This window comes from Loxodonta africana, chromosome 3 (assembly GCF_030014295.1).
Source record: "Loxodonta africana isolate mLoxAfr1 chromosome 3, mLoxAfr1.hap2, whole genome shotgun sequence".
NCBI classification, from domain to species: domain Eukaryota; kingdom Metazoa; phylum Chordata; class Mammalia; order Proboscidea; family Elephantidae; genus Loxodonta; species Loxodonta africana.
Window position 1 is genome coordinate 193,148,635 of NC_087344.1, and position 21,813 is coordinate 193,170,447.

General features: G+C 37.0%; 1 protein-coding gene across 1 annotated transcript; it reads right to left on the reverse strand.

The window, feature by feature from the left end:
- Nucleotides 1-12,844: 12,844 nt before the first annotated feature.
- LOC100670914 (olfactory receptor 10X1) lies at nt 12,845-14,216 on the reverse strand. The gene has a single exon (XM_003415172.4). It carries the CDS (start codon nt 14,084-14,086, stop codon nt 13,163-13,165), a length of 924 nt encoding a protein of 307 aa, XP_003415220.2. The 5' UTR covers nt 14,087-14,216; the 3' UTR covers nt 12,845-13,162.
- Between the last annotated feature and the right edge of the window lie 7,597 nt (nt 14,217-21,813).

Below are 21,813 nucleotides of genomic sequence, written 5' to 3' on the forward strand. Positions count from 1 at the left end.
TTGTTTTTCACCTGTGTCTTCAGTGCAGCTTGGACTTCTTGCATTAGTACCATTGGTACCTGATCATATGCTACCTCCTGAAATCTATTCTTAAGACAGTCTCTAAATTCTAGTGGGGTATATTCAAGTTCTTTCTTTGACTCTTGTGGACTAGTTCTAATTTTTTTTTAACTTGAACTTGCATATGAGCAATTAATGGTCTGTTCCACAGTCAGCCCCTGGTTTGTTCTGACCAATGATATTGAGCTTTTCCATCATCTCTTTCCGTAGATGTAGTTCATTTGACCACAGAGATCGCTCGAGAGAATTTTGCAAGAGCAATGACCTCTGAATATCAGCAGTCAGAGCAAGGCTGGGGGCCGACTTCAGAACAGACCATGAATTACTCATATGCGAGTACAAGTTGAAAGTGAAGAAAATTAGATCAAATCCACCAGAGCCAAAACATGACCTTGGGCATATCCTACCTGAATTTAGAGACCATCTCAAAAGTAGATGCGATGCATTGAACACTAATTGCCAAAGACCAGATGAGTTGTGGATTGACAACAAGGGCATCATACATGAAGAAAGCAAGAGATCATTAAAGAGACAGGAAAGAAAGAATAGACCAAAATAAATATCAGAAGAGACTTTGAAACTTGCTCTTGAACGTCCAGTAGCTAAAGTAAAAGGAAGAAATTATAAAGCCAAAGAGGTGAATGGAAGATTTCAAAGGGTGGCTGGAGACAACAAAGTTAAGTATTATAACGACATGTGCAAAGACCTGGAGATAGAAAACAAAAAGGGAAGAAAACACTTGGCATTTCTCAAGCTGAAAGAACTGAAGAAAAAATTCAATCCTTGAATTGCAATGTTGAAGAATTCTACAGGAAAAATATTAATTGACACAGGAAGCAACAAAAGAAGATGGAAGGAATACACAGAGTCACTATACCAAAAAGAATGGTCCGTGTTCAAACATTTCAGGAGGTAGCATATGATCAGGAAATGATACTGGAGGAAGAAGTCCAACTACACTGAAGGCTTTGGCAAAACACAAGGCTCCAGGAATTGATGGAATACCAATTGAGATGTTTCGACAAATTGATGCAGTGCTGGAAGTGCTCAAGAAATTTGGAAGATGGCTACCAGGCCAACTGACTGGAGGACATTGATATTTATGTCTACTCCCAAGAAGCTGATCCAACCAAATGTGGAAATTTTTGAACTGTATCATTAATATCACATACAAGTAAAACTTTGCCCAAGATCATTCAAAGGTGGCTGCAGCATTATATCTACAGGAAACTGTCAGAAATTCAAGCCAAATTCAAAAGAGGATGTGGAGCCAGGGATATCATTGCTGATGTCAGATGGATCCTGGCCAAAAGTAGAGAATACCAGAAAGATGTTTACCTTTGTTTTACTGACAATGCAAAGGCATTCGACTGTGGATAACATTGTGGAGAATGGGAATTCAAGAACACTTAATTGTGTTCACGAGGATCCTATACATAGATAAAGGGGCAGTTATTTGAACAGAACAAGGGAATACTGCATGTTTTAAAGTCAGGAAAGCTGTGCGCAAGGGTTATGTTCTTTCACCATACCTATTCAATCTGTATGCTGACCAAATAATCCAATAAACTGGACTATATGAAGAATGGGGCATCAGGATTGGTGAAAGACTTATTAACAATCTGCACTGTGCAGATGATACAACCTTGTTTAATGGAAGTAAAGAGGACTTGAAGCACTTACAGATGAAGATCAAAGACCACAGCCTTCAGTATGGATTTCACCTCAAAAACAAAAATTCTCTTGACTGGACAGACAAGCAACATCATGATACATGGAGAAAAGACCGAATTTTTCAAGGATTTCATCTTACTTGTATCCACAATCGACACTCATGCAAGAAGCAGTCAAGAAATCAAAAGATGCATTACTCTGGGCAAATTTGTGGCAAAAAGTCCTCTTTAATGTATTCAAAAGCAAACATATCGCCTTGTCAACTCAGAGGTGCGTGACCTAAGACGTGGTATTTTCATTCGTGTCATATGCACGTGACTATTGGTGGATTTGAAGAAAAATTGATACTTCGAATTGTGGTGTTGAAGAAGAGTATAGAATATACCATGGACTGCAAAGAGAACGACAAGGAAATCCATCTTGGAAGAAGTATGACCAGAGTGCTCCTTAGAAACAAGGATGGCAAGACTATGTCTCACATACTTTGGGTATGTTATTAGAAGGGATCAATCCTTGGAGAAAGATATCATGCTTGATATAGCCGAGGGTCAGTGAAAAAGAGAAAGACTCTAAAAGAGGTGAATTGACCCAGTGGCTGCAGTAATGGGCTTAAGCATAACAAGGATTGCGTGGATGGCTCAGGACCAGGCAGTGTTTCATTGCGGTGTACACAGGGTAACTATGAGTTGGAATCGACTCGACGGTTGCTAACAACAACAACAACAATGGCTTCTTCACTGAAAATACCCTCTTTCAACAACATAAACAGCAGCTACACATGTGAACCTGGCCAGATGGAATACAGAGGAATCAAATGAACTACAACTGTGGAAAGAGACAGTGGAAAAGCATTTACTGTATTTGTGCCATATTCTTGCATACTTCTCAGTGTCTTTCTTTGCCTTCGTCATGTTGTGCTGACTTCCGCCATTTTGTGTAATGCCTTTCCCTTCACCTGATTTAACCAAGTTTTTTTTTTTTTACTATCTAGTTAAGGGGTTCTACCTCCATTCCCCTCGCATTCCTGGTAACCATCAAGGAATGTTTCTTTCTGTGTGTAAATCTATTTTTGACTTTTTATAGTAGTAGTCTCATACAATATTTGTCTTTTTGTATTTGATTTATTTCACTCAGGATAATGTCCTTCAGATTTAACCATGTTGTGAGATGTTTTGCAGTTTCATCATTATTCCTTATTATTCCATAGTGTTCAATTGTATGTATGTTTCACAATTTTTTTATCTATTTATCTGTTGATGGACATTTAGGTTGTTTCTATCCTTTTGCTATTGTGAATAATGTTGCAATGAACATGGGTGTCCATTCTTGTCACAGCTGTCATTTCTCTAGGATATATACCAAGGAGCGGGATGGCTGGATTGTATGGTATTTCTATTTCTACCTATTTACAAAAGCACCGTACCTTTTTCCTTAGTGATTGTACCATTTTGCAGTCCCACCAGCAGTATTGAAGAGTTCCATTGTCCCCACAGCCTCACCTCATTTGTTATTTTCATTTTTTTCATCAGTGCCATTCTTGCTGGGGTGAGATGGTGTCCTTGTACTTTTGTTTTTTATCTGTCTAATGCCTAATGATCACTAGCCTCTTTTCATCTCTCTGTTAGCCTCCTGAATGTTTTCTTTGGTGAACTGTTTGTTTTTGTCCTTTGCCCATTTTTTAGTTGAATTGTTTGATTTTTTTATTGTTGAGATGTTGAAGTTTTCTGTAAATTGGAGAGTCTGGACCCTTTTCAGATATGTGTTGCCCCAGATTTTTCCCAGTCTGTAGGCTCTCATTGGGTATTACCAGGGCCTCAGTGGAAAACCTGGGCTTTTACCCCTACTTGACAGCAAAGATGGAAGTTGCTGGAGGTATTAGTAGAAGCCAATTAAAATGAGGTTAAATAAGATCCAGAGCCTAATAACATAAAACTCCCAATGTCACACCAAGAAATCAAAAAAATTTCCCTTTGTTTTCTTTTCCCATATTCTATTTCTTTACTAAGGCTTTTTATTTCTTTGATGAGTGAACAATAAACAGGATAAACCCAAATAAATCCACATTAAGACACATCATAGTCAAACTTCTGAAAATGAAAGACAAAGGAAAAAATCTTTAAAATAGTGAGGGAAATGATACCTTACCTGTAGGAAAGGAACAATTTCAATGACAACATATTTCTCATCAGAAAGCATGGAAGCCAGAAAAAAGTGTTTTGCAGAGAGAAAAACATCTCTGGCTGCTGGTGGTTGGTGTCTGAACTCTTAACAGGAAAACGTGATTTTCAGATTAACCAATATTTCATGTGTAATATGTGCAACCATTTAATTGTTTAAAGTTTGATATAAATGATCTAACTTTCACAATCACTTCATTTCAAGTTTTTAAGATCGTGAAAATGCCAGCTTGTATGTAAAACACAATTGAGGATATAATTGATCTAAAGTACACTTGTTAGGTTTAGAAAGCATTATATTTAATTTGTTTAACTTACATAATTAAATGGAAATAAGAAGTATGTTTATGATAGTCTTAAAAAAGAGAGATGTGAATCATGACTCATTCAAAACATGAACCACTCATTTAATTAAAAAAAATTCAGTGTAATAAACCAAGGTACTTTTATAGTTTATATACTTGCTGTAAATTTCAAATATTTTCTCATCCTTCCTTCCATGTAAAGGCATTGTCCAAGAAGATATTGCCAAGCTTTATTATCTGCAACTTATTTTATGAAATCAATTTTAAAAATGAGGAACAATTTAAGTATAGCAGAATGCATAAACCATGAGTGTACAGTTAGAGTTTTGACAAAAGCATGTACATGGGTAACCAACTCGGAAATCAATATATAAAAAAAAAAAAAACAATATATACAGCTTATTTATCACACAGAAAATCTGGTCATGCTTTTTCAATGAAAGCCCCAGAATCAGTCAATTACTTGGTTTCTATAACAAAGCTTTCTTGTTCTCCAAAGCCATAAGTGGAATCATATATTAGGAACTCTATTGCTTATGACATTTTACACTCAACATAATTTTTTGAGATTTATCCATGTTGTTGCTATATCAGTATTTCATTTCTCTTTATTGCTCGATATTATATTTTTTAAATATTCTAGGACTTGTTTATCCATTTACCTGCTCACAGACATTTGGAATCCTTTTAGTTTCTCATTCCTGTGAAGTAAACAGATAAAACATAGTTTTACATGTCTTTATGTGAAATTTACATTTTAAGTGTATGTTTAGCTTTATAGAAATTGCTATTTCTTGTAGAGTGGTTGTGGACCTCTGGTGGCACAGTGGTTAAGAGCACAGCTGCTTACTAAAAGGTCTCTCCTTAGAAACCCTATGGAGCAGTTCTACTGTATATTATAGGGTCGCTATGAATTGGAATCGACTGCAACGCGTTTGGCTTTTTGGTTTTTGGTATAGAGTGGTTGTAGCATTTTATAGTCTTATTCTCTTTGATAAACAGAAATTTTTAATTTGGTGAAGTTTTATCTTTGCCTATCCCAAATAATGAAGATATTATTCTTGATTTCTTCTAGTTGCTTTATATTTTTAGTTTTTACATCAAGGTCTGTGTTCCACCTTGAATAATTTATGTGTATGGAATAAAATCTGGACACATTTGGTTCTTTTAAATAATTTCTGTCTCTTTATTGTTAGTCTCTGTTGGATGTCTAAATGTTATCATACCCTCCATTACATTTTTATCATGTTCTCCTTTAGTTCTTTGAATGTATTTCAGATGGCTACTTCAAACTCGGAACATTCTGTAATTGAAAAGTACAATGACTGGAATGAAATTTAATTTGAGGAGCTCAACTGTAGGTTTGAACCGACAGAAGAAAGAATTAGTGACGTTGAAGATAGATGGGTAGGCTTTATGCGTTTCATAGAACAGAGAGAGAAATTAATGCAATAAGTAAGAAAGTAAGTAAATAAATAATCTACATTCAGAGAAATGCAGAACACCATTAAGAACAGCAACATAGACGTAGTTGGAGTACCAGAAAGGGAGGAAAGAGAGAAACTGAAAAATATTTGAAAAAGTAATGGTTGAAAACTCCCCAAATTTATTTTTTTTTAAAAAAATCAAACACACATCCGAGGAAGAAATGTACAGAAAAAAATATGTGTATATGTTTCTTAGTATGTTTTATATTGCAAAGCAGTTAAGAATAGTTTGTGTCGATTTTGATTTACCTAAAAATGCCTTAATTTTGGCTATATTTGTGAAGTATTGTTTAGCTTGATATAAAATTTTTAGTTAAGAGATATTTTTCTTTCATGTTTCAGTATGTCATTTTCAATGTCTCTGTCTTCCCAAGGTTCTGATGAGAATGTTGCCTTCACTTGTATCAATATTCTACTCCATGTAGTAGGTAATTTTCCTTACTCTTTCTATATTTTCAGCTTTCAGCATTTTTACTATAATGTGTATAGGTGTACCTTTATTTTGTGTTTCTCTTGTATTTCAATGAACATCTTTTAGTTGTAAGTCTGCTTTCCACAAAATCTGTGAAAATTTCAGATATTTTTCTTCAAAGTTTTTACTTTGCTTTTTGTTTCTTTTTGAGGTTCCAAAGCCAATATTTTGGACCACTTGCTATTTTCCAAAAGGACTCCAAGAATTTGTTTATTTTCTCTCCATTTTTTCCCCTATATTCTTCAGATGGATAATTTCTACTGATTTATCTTCAGATTCACTGATTCCTTCTTCTACCATCTCCAAATTGCAGTTAAGCCCATTTCATAAATTTTCATTTCAGGTATTGTACTTTTTCTCACTAAATTTATAACTGATTCTTTTTCATAATTTCTATTTATCTGCTAATATTTTTAATCCATTCATTCTTTAATGCCATATTTCTATTTCATTTTTTGAACATATTAGCAATAGCTGATGTGAATGCTTCATCTACTAAATCAAAATTTAGGTTCATTTGGAGTCAATCTATGTTGCTTTTTTTTTTAAATGTGTATGGATCAATATTTCTTAATTTACTTATGCAAAGAAAACTACTATACACTTCTGCAAGAAACCAAAAGAGACCTACATAAGTGGAAAACATACCTTGCTCATGGATAGGAAGATGTAGCATTATAAAAATGTCTATTCTACCAAAAGCAATCTATACATTTAATGCAATTCTGATCCAAATTCCAATGACAGCCTTTAATTGGATGGGGAAAAAAATCACCAACTTCATATGGAAGGGAAAGAGGCCCCGGATAAGTAAAGCATTACTGAAAAAGAAGAACAAAGTGGGAGGCCTTACTCTACCTGATTTTAGAACCTATGATACTGTCACAGCAGTCAAAACAGCCTGGTACTGGTACAACAAAAGATACATGGACCAATGGAATAGAATTGAGAATCCAGAAATAAATTCATCCACATATGAGCAGTTGATATTTGAGAAAGGCCCTAAAACAGTTAAATGGGGAAAAGATAGTCTTTTTAACAAATAGTGCTGACATAACTGGATAACCATCTCTAAAAAAAATGAAACAAGAGGCATACCTCACTCCATGCACAAAAACCAGCTCAAAGTAGATCAAAGACCTAAATATAAAATCTAAAACGATAAAGATCACTGAAGAAAAAATAGGGACAATGTTAGGAGCCCTAATACATGCATAAACAGGGTATAAAACATTATTAAGAATGCAGAAGAAAAACTAGATAACTGGGAGCTCCTAAAAATCAAACACCTATGCTCATCCAAAGACTTCACCAAAAGAGTAAAAAGATTACCTACAGACTGGGAAAAAGTTTTTAGCTATGACATTTCTGATCAGTGCCTGAACTCTAAAATCTACATGCTACTGCAAAAACTCAACTGCAAAAAGACAAATAACCTAATTAAAAAATGGGCTAAAGATATGAACAGACACTTCACTAAAGAAGATATTCAGGCAGCTAACAGATACATGAGGAAATGCTCACGGTCATTAGAGAAATGCAAATCAAAACTACAATGAGATTCCATCTCACTCAACAAGGCTGGCATTAATCCAAAAAACACAAAATAATAAATGTTGGAGAGGCTGTGGAGAGATTGGAACACTTCTACACTGCTGGTGGGAATGTCAAATGGTACAACCACTTTGGAAATCGGTTTGGCATCTCCTTAAAAAGCTAGAAATAGAACTACCATACAATCTAGCAATCCCACTCCTTGGAATATATCCTAGATAAATAAGAGCCTTTACACGAACAGATATATGCACACCCTTGTTTATTGCAGCACTGTTTACAATAGCAAAAATTGGAAGCAACCAAGGTGCCCATCAACGGATGAATGGATAAATAAATTACGGTATATTCACACAATGGAATACTACCCATAGATAAAGAACAGTGAGGAATCTGTGAAACATTTCATAACGTGAAGGAACCTGGAAGGTATTATGCTGAGTGAAATTAGTCAGTTGCAAAACCACAAATATTGTATACGGTCACTACTATAAGAACTTGAGAGAGAAGAAAACATTCTTTTGTGGTTACGAGAGGGGGGAGGAAGGGAGGATGGGAGAGGGGTATTCACTAATTAGATAGACGATAAGAACTAGTTTAGCTGAAGGGAAAGACAACACACAATACAGGGGAGGTCAACACAACTGGACTACACCAAAAGCAAAGAAGCTTCCTGAATAAACTGAGTGCTTTGAAGGCCAGCGTAGCAGGGACAGGGGTTTGGGGACCATGGTTTCGGGGACATCTAAGCGAATTGGCATAATAAAATCTATTAACAAAACATTCTGCATCCCACTTTGAAGAGTGGCTTCTGGGGTCTTAAATGTTAGCAATAAGCCATCTAAAATGCATCAATTGGTCTCAACCCACCTGGATCAAAGGAGAATGAAGAACACCAAGGACACAAGGTAATTACAAGCCCAAGAGTCAGAAAGGGCCACATGAACTAGAGACTACATCATCCTGAGATCAGAAGAACTAGATGGTGCCCGGCTACAACCAATGACTGCCCTGACAGGGAACACAACAGAGAACCCCTGAGGGAGCAGAACAGTGGGATGCAGACCCCAAATTCTCATAAAAAGACCAGACTTAATGGCATTACTGATACACCCCTGTGGTCACGGCCCCCAGACATTCTGTTGGCTCAGGACACGAACCATTCCCAAAGCCAACTTGTCAGACATGGATTGGACTGGACAATGTGTTTGAGAGGGATGCTGGTAAAGAGTGAGCTTCTTGGATCAGGTGGCCACTTGAGACTATGTTGGCATCTTCTGCCTGGAGGGGAGATGAGAGGGTAGAGGGGGTTAGAAGCTGGCGAAATGGACATGAAAAGAGAGAGTGGAGGGAGGAAGAGGGCTGTCTCATTAGGGGGAGAGCGATTGGGAGTATGTAGAAAGGTGTATGTAAGTTTTTGTGTGAGAGACCTACTTGATTTGTAAACTTTCACTCAAAGTGCAATAAAAATTATATAAAAAAAGATTTCTTAATTTTTTGTATATGTTAAAAATCTTGGTTGAAAACTGGGCATTTTAGATATGACATTGCAGTGATTCTGGAATCTATTATAGATGTTCCTGAGGATTGTTCTTTTATTTTTCAGTGGGCAGTTGGATTCCGTGGGATAAATGTACAAAACCTTTGTCATCTGCAGTTTGCAGTAGCTGGTGTCTCTGCTCAGATTGTTTTGTTTCCATATGTTGCCTTGTTTCAGATATTTGGGATCTCCCTTCCTATATTTCCATAAATTTCCAGTTGCTTTGCTGATCCTGCGTTCTAATCTCCAACAGCTCAGGCCAATAAGGTGTCACATTCAGTATTCATGTACGTGTTGTAGTAGGGGAATAAACTCAGTCAAAGACACAGAAAACTCACAAAGCTTATGGAGCATTTTTGTCTTTCAAGAATATATTCCTCTGTTTTGTGTATGTATATATAAATATTTTTTCCATTGTAGTCTCTGTAATCAGTTATTGCTATGAGTAGAGATAATACTCAGATGTGAGATTTCACCTCTTCTATAACTCTTAATTTACAAAATTTCTTCTCTTAAAGATTCAATTTGCTGCAGATCTCAGCTCTATTATCTGTCCATTGAGGTGAGAGGTGAGGCGTGTTGGGAAATGCTCTCAGGCAAAATGCTTCAAAGTCACAGTGTCATCTAATGGGATAAAATAACATTTTAAGACGAACAGTTTGTCAAGTTTCTTACTGTCTTTGGCCATTTTCCAGTGCCTTCCAGTAGTGATTTTTAATAATTTTGTCCAAGTTTCATAATTTTTAATCTATGGATAGAATCACTAGATCATTTTCAAACATTGTTACCACTTTCCCTTCCACTTTATTCTCAACATCTTTACTTTCTCTACTTCTGCTTAAATATCCCACCCCTTCAACCTATGCCTCCATCTAGGAGGGCCATGTGTTCTTAGCTAGGCCAGTCAGAGTGTATTAGACTCTACCTGCAATCACTGGAGTAAGCAGTGGGCAGGTGCATAAAGACAGGTTATTACATATTTTTCTTTTCTTCTACATGATTTGTGGTTAAAGAGGAAAACATTTCTAGCTAACTGATAATAAAAACAAAATCTGCTGAAGTTTTTTGACTGCAGTTAAAGAATTGTTTAAGGGAAAATTTGTAGTTTTAATTCTTAAATTAGAAAAGATGGAATAGTTAAAGACATAATCTGATAATTATTACAATAGGAGGAAAAAAGTCAAATTTACCCAAAAGAAGAAAGAAAATAATGAAGATAAGAATAAAAAGCAGTAAAATAGGAAAAATAAAATAAATAAGCAATGCCAAAAAGTGGGTCCTTGAAATTCTTCATAAAAAAAAAAAAAGTTATGGTGTCAGGTAGGGTAACTTTCGTTTTTCTTATATAATTGTTTTCCTATCACCAATTAATGAAAGGTCTGTCATTTTCTCATTGCTATATAAAGCTGTATATGTCATAAAGCAAGTTCCTATATGTACATGGGTCTTTGGAGGGTATCTATTCTACTCCCTTTTGTCTTTTATTTGTGTCAATACCACACTGTAGCTGTATAATGAGTCTTGTTACCTGGTAGAATAAATCTTCCTATCTTGTTCTACCTCAAGAGTGTGTTGTTTATTTGTGAGCCCGTATAAAATTTGAAATCACCCTACACTTTTCCAGGGAGTCCCTGGGTGGTACGAATGTTTAATGCTGACCAGAAGGTTGGCAGTTGGAGTCCACCTAGTGATGCTTTGAAAGAAAGACCTGGTGATGTACTTCTGAAAAATCAGCCACTGAAAACTCTATGGAGCACAGATCTGTTCTGACACAAACTGGGACACCACGAGTTGGATGGATTTGATGGCAACTGGTTTTACAATTGCACATTGCCCCTCCAAAAAAAAAAAAAAGACTTGGATTTTCATTGGAATTCTTTTGAACCTCATATCAATTTGGGAATAATAGATATTTCTACAATATGAAATCTTCTAATCCATAAAATGCGTATCTCAACTTTCATATAGTTATTTTAAAATTATTTTAATAATGTTCTATACTTTCATTGTAGGGGCTTGAAATCTTTAATTCTAGTGCTTTGATATTTTTGAAACTTTTATATATTACATGTTTTTAAAAAATCATATTCCAATTGTTTATAGGAATCATATTGTTTGGTTTATAAGCCATGTATCCAACAACATTATCTGATAATCTATGTCATGACTCTGGGTTTTATAGCATTCACAATTATATTATTCATTTAAAATGACTTAACATGGTATTTACCCACAAGTAAATGGTTAGTATGTATATCCTATACCTTATAGTGCCTGAGTTGGAAACCCTGGTGGTGTAATGGTTAAGAGCAACAGTTGCTAACGAAAAAGTTGACAGTTCAAATCCAACAGGCTCTCCTTGGAAACTTTATGGGGCAGTTCTACTCTGTCCTGTAGGTTCGCTATGACTCTAAATTGGCTCAATGGTAATAGGTTTATTTTATAGTGCCTAGATGGTGTAAACGTTTTGTACTCTGGAAGGTTGGCAGTTCAAACCCACCCAGTGGCACCATGGAAGAAAGGCCTGGTGATCTGCTTCTGTAATAATTGCAGCCACGAAAACCCTGTGGAGCTCAGTTCTACTCTAGATCACATGGGGTAGCCACGAGTGAGACCTGACTCGATAGCAACAGCTTTCTCTTTTTAGAAAAATAGCTACCCTAGATTGAATAAGCAGTCCTCAGGAGTGGGAACAAAGCAGAAGAAACATTCCTGACAATGAAGCAGTGATCACACACTGAAGAAGGAAGAGATTCTGCCTGCACATGCACCATGAAAAAGGTCCCAGAAAAGGAAATTGAGTCACCGTAACAGTTAAGCTGAAACAGCTGGTGTGCATAATTTTCATACATTATCTTTATTTTCATGACAGTTCTATAAATAATGGAGCTCAGAAATTCTAACACTTTTCATATGAGTTTTATATGCACCGAAACCTCAGTGCAAAATCTGTGTCCTTCATGAGAGTTCACGCTCCGGTTGATTAACAGTGAAACCGAGAAAAGGATTCAAGAGCTTTGCTAGGCTTGTATGTCTGAATTTTCATTAAGGTAACTCACTCTTCTTCCGTGATATAACCCCCAGAGTGCTTCTACTTTTCTTCCTGAGGATATAAAGAATTGATTATGTGTTTATCTGATGTCATGCCTTAATCTCTGTACCCGCTGCCCAAAGGATCCCCCAACACCTTTCTTTGTCAAATCTCAATACCATGACATTATTCTTTACCATTTGTTTTTAAGCATCCTCATTTTACAGGATGTGGTGCTTAGTTCAAGCCCTCACCCATGGATTTCCCTACGCATGGAAGGTGTAAGCTCTTATGTCCTGTTTATTCATTTCTATCTGTCTCGAAATATCCTATATCCTAAAAAATTAGTATCTGATAGTCATTGGAAGGACACAGTCATGAACAGTGTGTTTTTGAAAATGCTTAGTGATCACAGACAGTTAAAAACACATGTAATCCATAGATACATGGAGGTTACTATATGGTGTTTTTCTTGTCAGAAATGACTTATGTCTTGGGAATTGCCTAGACAAATTCCTCATCCTTTATGTGTTTAGATATTTTGATCAGAAGTTTTTTCTCCTTGTACACATCATGACTGGTCCAGGATACCTAAAGATAGATTGGCATGGCCTAGTGTCTGCAGGGACATGCTTTCTCTGATAATAGAAAGGAGATGGAGTTTACAACTTTCTTAACAAGTTAAGGAAATGCCTGTCATGATTTAGGATTCAGAGTTTATCAAATATTCCCTATATTTTAACTTCTGGAAAAGAGCAAGTGATACAGATTTGTCCAGAGGTCACAGGGTGAATGCCCCTCTTTTTTCTGGAGACATTCAGTAATGCTTTAAAACAGCACGAGTAATACAAGATCATTTATCCTAGCTTACTATATTTCCCACCACCTTTCTAAAAGCATTCTTCATGTCCTTATTCCTGAGGCTGAAAATGAGGGGGCTGAGGAAAGGAGTAATAACAGTGTAAGGGACAGCTATGAGTGTGTCATCTCCTCGTGAACCCTCTGGCTTCAGGAAAACAACAGATGCAAAACTAAAATGGATTATGACCACTGTGAGGTGGGAGGCACAGGTGGAAAATGCCTTCTGCTTGCCCTCAGCTGAAGGGATCCTTAGGACAGTGGAAAGAATGAAGACATAAGTGAGGATAATGAGTAGGAAAGTACCCAGCAAACCTGATTCTGAGATCAATGTTACCATGAATTCTGTGAGGTTGCTGTCTAAACAGGACAATCTCACAATGGCACGCATATGGCAGAAGAAGTGTTTGACAAGGTTGGAACTGCAGAAAAAGTCTCTGAATATCAGTGCTGTCTCTATCAGAGAGATAAAGAAGCCTCCAGCCCAAGCAGAGGCCACAAGTTGTCCACATACTATGTTGGTCATGAGCAGTGGATATCTGAGAGGTTTGCAGATGGCCAGAAAGCGATCATACCCCATTAAAGTGAGGATGATGCAGTTAGTGCCTGCAAGTCCTAAGAAGAAATACATCTGTAAGCCACAACCTATGACCGAGATGCTTCTGTTCTTGGCCAGTAGATCTGCCAGCATTTTGGGGATGATGCTCAATGTGTAGCAAGTCTCAGAAAAGGAGAGTGCACTCAGGAAGATGTACATAGGGGTGTGGAGGGCTCTGTCCACCCAGGTTAGGCTCATGATGGTCAGATTACCCATGAGGGTGAGAAGATAGAGGCAAAAGAAAACGGCAAATAGTGATATCTGTGCATCTGGGTAAAGAGAAAAGCCAAGGAGGGTGAATTCCTTCACTATTGTCTGGTTGGTCTGCATAGTTTGAATGTCTTCAATCTGAAAGAAACAACAAACAAGGCATCAACTCTCCATTATTCTTGGATATCAGCAAATAGGAATTTTGGTGTTAATAACACAAATCATTCGAGAATTCCAATTACCAATTGATTTTTCATTTTTATGTAGGTGATGTTCTTCCCTTCATTGATTTCTTCATTTTCTGAACAACATATTACTGGTTGTCTGGTATGTGCCAGAAAGGTTGCTCTGGCCAATTTCTAAAAAGATTTGTGTTGGCTGGTACTGCAACAAGGGAAAAATACCCCAAATTAAATCTAGGTGAAGGAGATTCAGATGCACTCAGAGAGTCAGATGTGGTTCAGATTCTGAACCCGAAAAAACTACTGATTGGCTATAGATTGAGTCAGGATCGGAAAGAGCGATACCCCCAAAAATATATGGTTCAGAAATATCTACTGAGTGAAAGTTGAAAGTTTATTCCTAGTAATTTTGTAATCTAGTTTGGACAATGGCTTATAATTGTTGGTGAAGCCAAAAGAGACTATCTCTTCCTGGAAAAGACATTTAGATTCTGAAATTGTAAAGGACAGTTAAGAATATCCTTCCTTACCCCTAATCTGAGGAGTGACAAAGAAGAAAGCTAGGATACCTCAGGACCCTTAGAATTAACAGTGATTAATTAACATACCTTTTATGCAAGTGTAGCGCAGGTGACAATTGAGACTGTGACTCTTTCTTTAATGCTGAGATAATCATCCTAATAAATGCTACTTAGTCTCTCTATGAATCCTGTAATAATTCTACACCTGATTTAATGTCATCCTCCTCTGACTTCTACAGCATGTTCCGTGTTCTTATATTCAACACATTCCCTCGGCCTTGAATTATATTGAGCTGTTGCTTTTCTGTCCCCACGGCAACACATTTAATAATTAGCATCTTATAAACTCTATGTATTATCAAGTTCTTTTACATTATTATTGATTTTACTCTTTTTGGCATACTGTGAAGTGTGTAGAACAGTCTGAAGTGTGTAGGGGAGCTGTGATTATTTTACTTATTTCACTAATAATATAATTGTTTCTAGGAAGCGACATATTTGCAACTAGAACCAAATTGTTTTGATTTTAATTATACCTTCTTTCTACAAGTTTAAACTTCCTCCTTAAGAAAAGAGATTATGAATCATATATTTCTGTATTTCCCAGGGTGGCAATATAGAGAATTTTAGAAAGGTGATAATGTTTGATAAATTTTGAATGAATTGGCCAATAATCGAAAATAGTGCTTATTCTAAAAACAATTTCTGTTCCACTTTGTTATTCAGTATAGTACAGCTTGTGATTCATGAGCATGGAGATGAACAGACCTTCTACTCTAAGTTTGGTTCGGGCTAAAAATAAGCAGTCTCACAGCAGACTCTAGCTGGTTACAAGGAGCCAGAGGAATCAGTAGGGAAGTGGTCTAAATTACAAATGTTTCATAAATAATCCACAACCCAATGGACTCTAATTTATAGGTCCCATATGATATGATTCATTTGGCCTCTTAGACCTCACAAGATCCTAATTCTTTAATAGTGAAACACTCTGACTGTAATATTTTCTCATTTCCTATCAGCCCTTTCTCTTACTGCATCCACTCCTTATTATATGTGAATAATCATAATTAGGAAATACAAATTACAATCCACTGACGAAAAAATTACATATTCTCTCCAAAGTCAAAAAGAAATGATGATTTCTCAGAAAATATGTAATTTTATCCTGGGATCTTTTCTTTTTATAGAGATAATTAATTATGAGAGGAGGGCAGTCAACTTGTTGAGAATAGTTTCCTACCTTCTGTTCTTTATCAGTGCTCAAAGCCCATTCAGTGCCACAGTAGTGTTCTTCCAAAAACAGTCTTCACATTGTTGAAATCACGCTTTGCTATCTACCCAAAAGAGACAGAGATTGAAATAGTATGAAAAGAATTCATCTAATAGTCTGGATTCTTCACTGAATCACTGCTACTTCAGTGACTTTGAGAAAGTCACTTGTAGTCCTAAGTTTCCCTAGCTGGGAAGTGAGGAAGAGGGTCTGGAGCTCATGCAAGCTTCAGATTTCCATGGCTCTAGATTTTTGTGACATGAGTTGTGAGGTTGGGCCATATGTGCTGTGATCATTCCTCCATACCTACTAAATGACAATGGTTTAGAAACTTTCCTCCTCCCAGTTTAAAGATATTGTTTGTTTATCATCAGGGCTTGAGGTTCCTCAGCTCTAGAGGTTTGTCTGGTTAAGAGACCATAGGGGATTTTCTTTCTCCTCATCAGAGGGAGCAGAGAATTTTCGTATCCAACTTTGTAATTTGTTCTCATTAGTTATAGGGCTTTGTGTAATACGTGACTGTCTAAATTCTTCTAGGAATCTCTGGGGATTTAAATCTTGCAGAGTTCATATCCTATCCATTAACAAGGCTTCCTGCTACTACTTGTTTTGTTTAGGCATGGAGGGGGTAATTGGGAAGCTGCATTCCTAGTACTCATTCAGTTAACTTTCCTGTTCACCAGCAACATGCTTACCCTTTCACTCTAATCACTGATTTTTTTCCTGGAAATTTAAAAAAGGCCTACAGCATATTGTTCGGATTGCAATCAACATTACAGAACAATTTCTGTAAAAGTTGTGAGACAGAAACTAATTTCCTCTGTAAAGTTTCACCTAAAGCACAATTAAAAAGAAAAAGAAAGAGAGAGAGAGAGAAAGAAAAGAAAGAAAGGAAGAAAGAAAGACTACAGTGTGTTTAAGATTGCACTAAGCACTGTGGGAAAACTCAGAAAAGTGTAAGAAATATCTTCTTACAATGGGTTTATACTTTGGTAGTGGAAAGAAGATGGCATTCATGAAACTTCAGTGTTTTGAGAACTAAAACAATGACCAGTCAGTAAAGATAAGACAAAAAAACAACTGGACCCCTGTAGTCTGAGAAGATTCTGTGGAGGAGAGGTGTTGAAAGGTGTTTCTAAATATAAGCAGGGTTGGGATTGCTGTTCCTGGTAAAAAAAAAAAAGAAATTTATTTATTTATTTATTTTTAGGATGTAATATCTCACAGCAGTCTGGTACTTCCAGTTAAGTAATATTAAGAAAAAATTGATTAAATCAACATTTTTCAAAAGTATCAACTATGCATTATGAAAATGAGGTTTTTAAAACACACTTAACCAAAGAATATATATGGATGGGAAATAAGCTCTTGAAAAGATGCTGAACATTCTTAGTCATTCCCATCTACTGCCGTTAAGACGATTCCTCGTGATAGCAACCCTATAGGACAGAGTGGAACTGTCCCATAGGGTTTCCAAGGCTGTCATGTCTTTGTCCTGTGGAGCAGCTGGTGGATTTGAAATGCCAACCTTTCTTTTAGCAGCAAAGCACTTTAACCACTGTGCCACCAGTGCTCTGCTATCAGTCATCATGAAATACAAATACAAAATACAATGTGATTCCACTGCACAGCTATTAGAATGTCTAATTCTATACCAGTGACTAAACTAGTTTAATGTCTATACGAGTGTTGGTGAGTGTGTCAAGGAACTAACTCTCATATGCTGCTTATGGGAATGTAAAAAGAATATAATCCCTTTGGAAAACATTTTATCAATTTCTTTAAAAGTTTATTGTATTCCGATTGAAGCACAAGATAGTATAAACTCACTTTTTCCTGCTCCTCACCTCTAACTACAGCTATATAACCTGGAAACAATTCAACAGACAATAAGGACTTTGGAAGATTTAAAGGAGAAGATGGATTGGCTAGGAATGTTAGGACTTGAAGAACAATACCACAGTGAGCTCCCTCTGTTTTCTTTGTATCCTCCATATATCCCAGATTGGAGATCCTTGCAGTCTGTAACGTGGAACTATCAACAGGCTTAGGTTAAAAAAAAAAAAAAAAAGAAGGAAATGAAAAGGAAAACCTGTTCTCTCTGGCCAGAGAACAAAGAAATGGTAAGTCCAGCGGGGACTTAAAGGGAAGACCTATGCCCAATAGCAGCAGTATTCTGATCTTCCTGCAGTAGTAGCATCAGCAGAGCTCTGGTGCCAATCTGTATTCCACTTCACATAAGACATCTAGGCCCCATCCACCCATGGGAGTGATGTCAGCAGAAGCAGGGTTGGAAAACCCAACCCTTGATTCCTACCCACCAGCATATAGAGATCTGCCTGTGGCAGTGTCATCAGCAGAATTTGGGGTGAGGGCAACCCAGCCTCCACCCCACAGCGGCTGGCAGTAGCAGGATGATCATTCCAGCAGAGTCAGTGGGTTAACCTTGCCCCAGTATTGGTAGACAGTGGGCCAGTCTGCCCCCAGAGGCAATGCCATTGGAGCCAGGGAGGGCGCCAGAACCTAGACACTAAGCCTAAACAAGGCAATTGGCTGCTAAAATAGAAGATTTAAATAAGATCAAAAATCTCCTATCGTGATATCCAAAATGTCCAGGATACGTTTGGAAGTCACCTGCTACAGAAAGAATCTGCAAAATCTCAACTTAATGAGAGAAGGCCATCAAGTAATGCTGATACTGGGTGAATCAGATATTAGAACTGTTTGGTGAATATTTTAAAGCAGCCATCATAAAGTTCATTCAAAAAACTGTTAGGAATACCCTTGATTTATACAAAAATAGAAAACATAAAAAAGAAAGAAATACAAGTTACAAAAATAACCAAAAGGAAATGATAAAAGTGAAAAATATAATAGTTAAAAAAAAAAGTATTGCAGAAAAGGCTCAGTAGTAGAGTGGAAATGGAATCAAGGAACTTGAATTCAGGTTAATAGAATTTACTCAGTCTGAACAACAATGAGAAAATAGACTGGGGTGAAAAACTAACAGAGCCTGAGGGAATTAATCTAACAGTTTCTAATAGAATTAACATTTGTACTGCTGGCATCCCAGGAGAGAAGGAAGAACATTGGGCTGAAAACTATTTGAAAAGACAAGTGTTTAAAGAAAACGTCATAATTTTGGCAAAATATATAACCCTATTTCAAGAAACTGAGAAAACCCCAGATAGGATAAAACCCAATAAAATTCATGCCAAGATACATTGTAATTAAGCTTTTGAAAACTAATGACAAGGAAATATATTAAAATTAACCAGGGAGAAATGATGCATACCAATTTTAATGACAGTGGACTTCTCATCTGAAACCATGGAGAAGTGGCACAACATTTTTCAAGTCCTGACGGAGAGAAAGAAAGAAAAAAAAGATGTCAACTCAGTATTCTATATTCAGCAAAGTTATTCTTCAGGAATTCAGGGAAAAGAAAGATATTTTCACAAGAAGAAAAACTAAAACAATTTTTCATTTGTAGACCTAACCTTAAAGAATGGTTAAAGATAACTCTCCAAAAGAAAGGAAATGATAACAAGAAGTTTTGGAACCTCATAAAGGGAAGAAGAACAATCAAATCAGTAAACACAGGAGTAAATATAATGGACTATTCTCATGAATTTCTTAAGTCATTTTTGGTTGTTGAATAAAAAAAAAAAGTATTTATTGTGGCAATCAATGCTTGTAGAGGAAATACTTGAGGCCATTTTATATATATATATATATATATATATTTTTTTTATATATATATATATATATATACATATATATATATCCCCCCACCGTGGCTCCAAACAACGATGATTTATTATTTCTCACAATTATTAGAAGGTTCTTCTGCTTTGTGTGGTCGCATCACTTCGTGCTTAATTCAGCTGTCAGTTTGGCTGGTGCTGGAATGTCCAAGATGGCCTCATTCACATGACTAGGGTCTTGGCTTGCATCTATGTGTTCTCTCTCTACACATTGTTTCTCATCATTGGATAGTCTAGCCTAAACTTCTTTACATGGCATCTGGCTTTCAAGAAGGTGGAAGTGGCAGCTGCCAGGCTTTTAATGGGCAGGCCCAGAACTGGCAAAGCATTACATCTACCATATTCAGTTGTTCAAAACAAATAAGTCATAAGGGCAGGCCAGATTCAACAGGAAGGGGAATAGACTCTATCTCCCCTCCCCTTTTATTTATTTATTAAAATCTTTTATTGTGTTTTTGGTGAAACTTTACACAGGAAATTGTGTTCTCATTTAACAATTTCTAGGAGTCCTGGTGGTGCAGTGGTTAAGAGCTTGGCTGCTAACCAAAAGGCTGGCAGTTCGAATCCACCAGCTGCTCTGTAACCTGACATTTTCACATCTGCTCTCCATGGCCAGAAAGACCCAGAGAGCAGATGAAAGCAAAAGAAGAAGCTTTATTTAGTTGGCCAGGTAAAGGAATACACCAGGACTAGGGTAGCCAAGATATGACAGCCCAAAGGGTTTACATGTGTGAAGTAAATCGGGTCTGGGGTCCCCAGGGTAGGGCCAGCTTGCTGATTGGTTTGGCTGGAGAAGGAGCTCTCTGGGTGGTCCAGTCTTCTGTGCCTGTTCAGTCTGAAAAGGGAGCCACAAGGATGGCGGTTTGCTCATGTCCAGGGTGGAGACGGGAGTGTGTTTTTCGGCCTGTGACATCAATAAGTCATCTGACGAATAAGTCCTTGGTACTGAGCAGTTCAGTCAGGCCTGAACTGGACCAAGACTGGTTTTGGCGGGACTGAAGACTCCAGTCTCTTGTTTTCTTTAACTGAATCAGAACCTAAGTATATCTAATCTAAATAAGAAGATACCCTAAAAGCAGAGGTTAGTTCCTATATTACCTGATAAGGGGATAGCTCAAATGCTGGGAGTTAGCTCTCTATATTACTGAAGATGACAGGCACGGCCCCTTCTTTATTCAGCATTGCTGGCATACTACCTGTCTCAGCTCCATGGAAACCCTATGAACAGTTCTACTCTGTCCTATAGAGTCGCTGCGAGTTGCAGTAGACTCGGTGGCAACAAGTTCGGGTTTTTTTTTTTTTTAAATAGTTTCTATACATATTGTTCAGTGACCTTGGTTACATTCTTCACAATATATCAATATTCTTGTTATTTCCATTTTGGGTCTTCTGTTTCCATTAGTCTGGTTTCCCTGTTCCCCTTAACCTTCTCATCTTTGGTCTAGGGTAAATGTTAACCATTTGGTTTCAACTAGATAATTATTTTAAGGAGCACAGTACTCACAGGTGATACTATTTATTTTATGGACCAATCTGTCATTTGGCTGAAAGGTGATCTCTGGGAGTGGTTTGAGTTCCAGGTTTAAAGAGTACCTCAGAGCGATAGTCTTGGGGGTTCATCTAGTCCCTACTGGTCCAGAAGTCTGGCCTTTTTTGTTTGTTTGTTTCAGAATTTGAGTTTTGTTCTGCATTTTTCTCCCAATCTATCCAGAATCATCTGTTGAGTCACTATTGGACAGTAGTAGTAGCCGGGCACCATCTCCTTCTTTGGAGATGAAGGTAGGTCTCAAGGTAGGTGGTGTCCTTGTTCATGTAGACTTTTAGTCCTATAGACTAGTTTCTTCTTTGAGTCTTTGGTTTTCTTCTTTCTCTTTAGCTCCAGGCAAGTAGAAACCAATCGCTGTATCTTAGATGGTCACTGGCAAACTTTTAAGACCCCATATGCTACTCACCAAACTAAAGTGTAGAACATTGTCTTTATGGACTATATTTTACCAGTTGACTGAGTTGCCTGCCCCATGAGTCTATGGTCCTAAATCATCAAACCCAGTTGGCCAATACCATGAAGTGTTTAGTTGTGTCTGGAAAGTATCCGTAACTGCGCCCC

Coding starts and splice junctions, on each gene's coding strand:
- LOC100670914 (XM_003415172.4), bottom strand. CDS start 14,086: ATGCAGACCAACCAGACAATAGTGAAGGAATTCACCCTCCTTGGCTTT.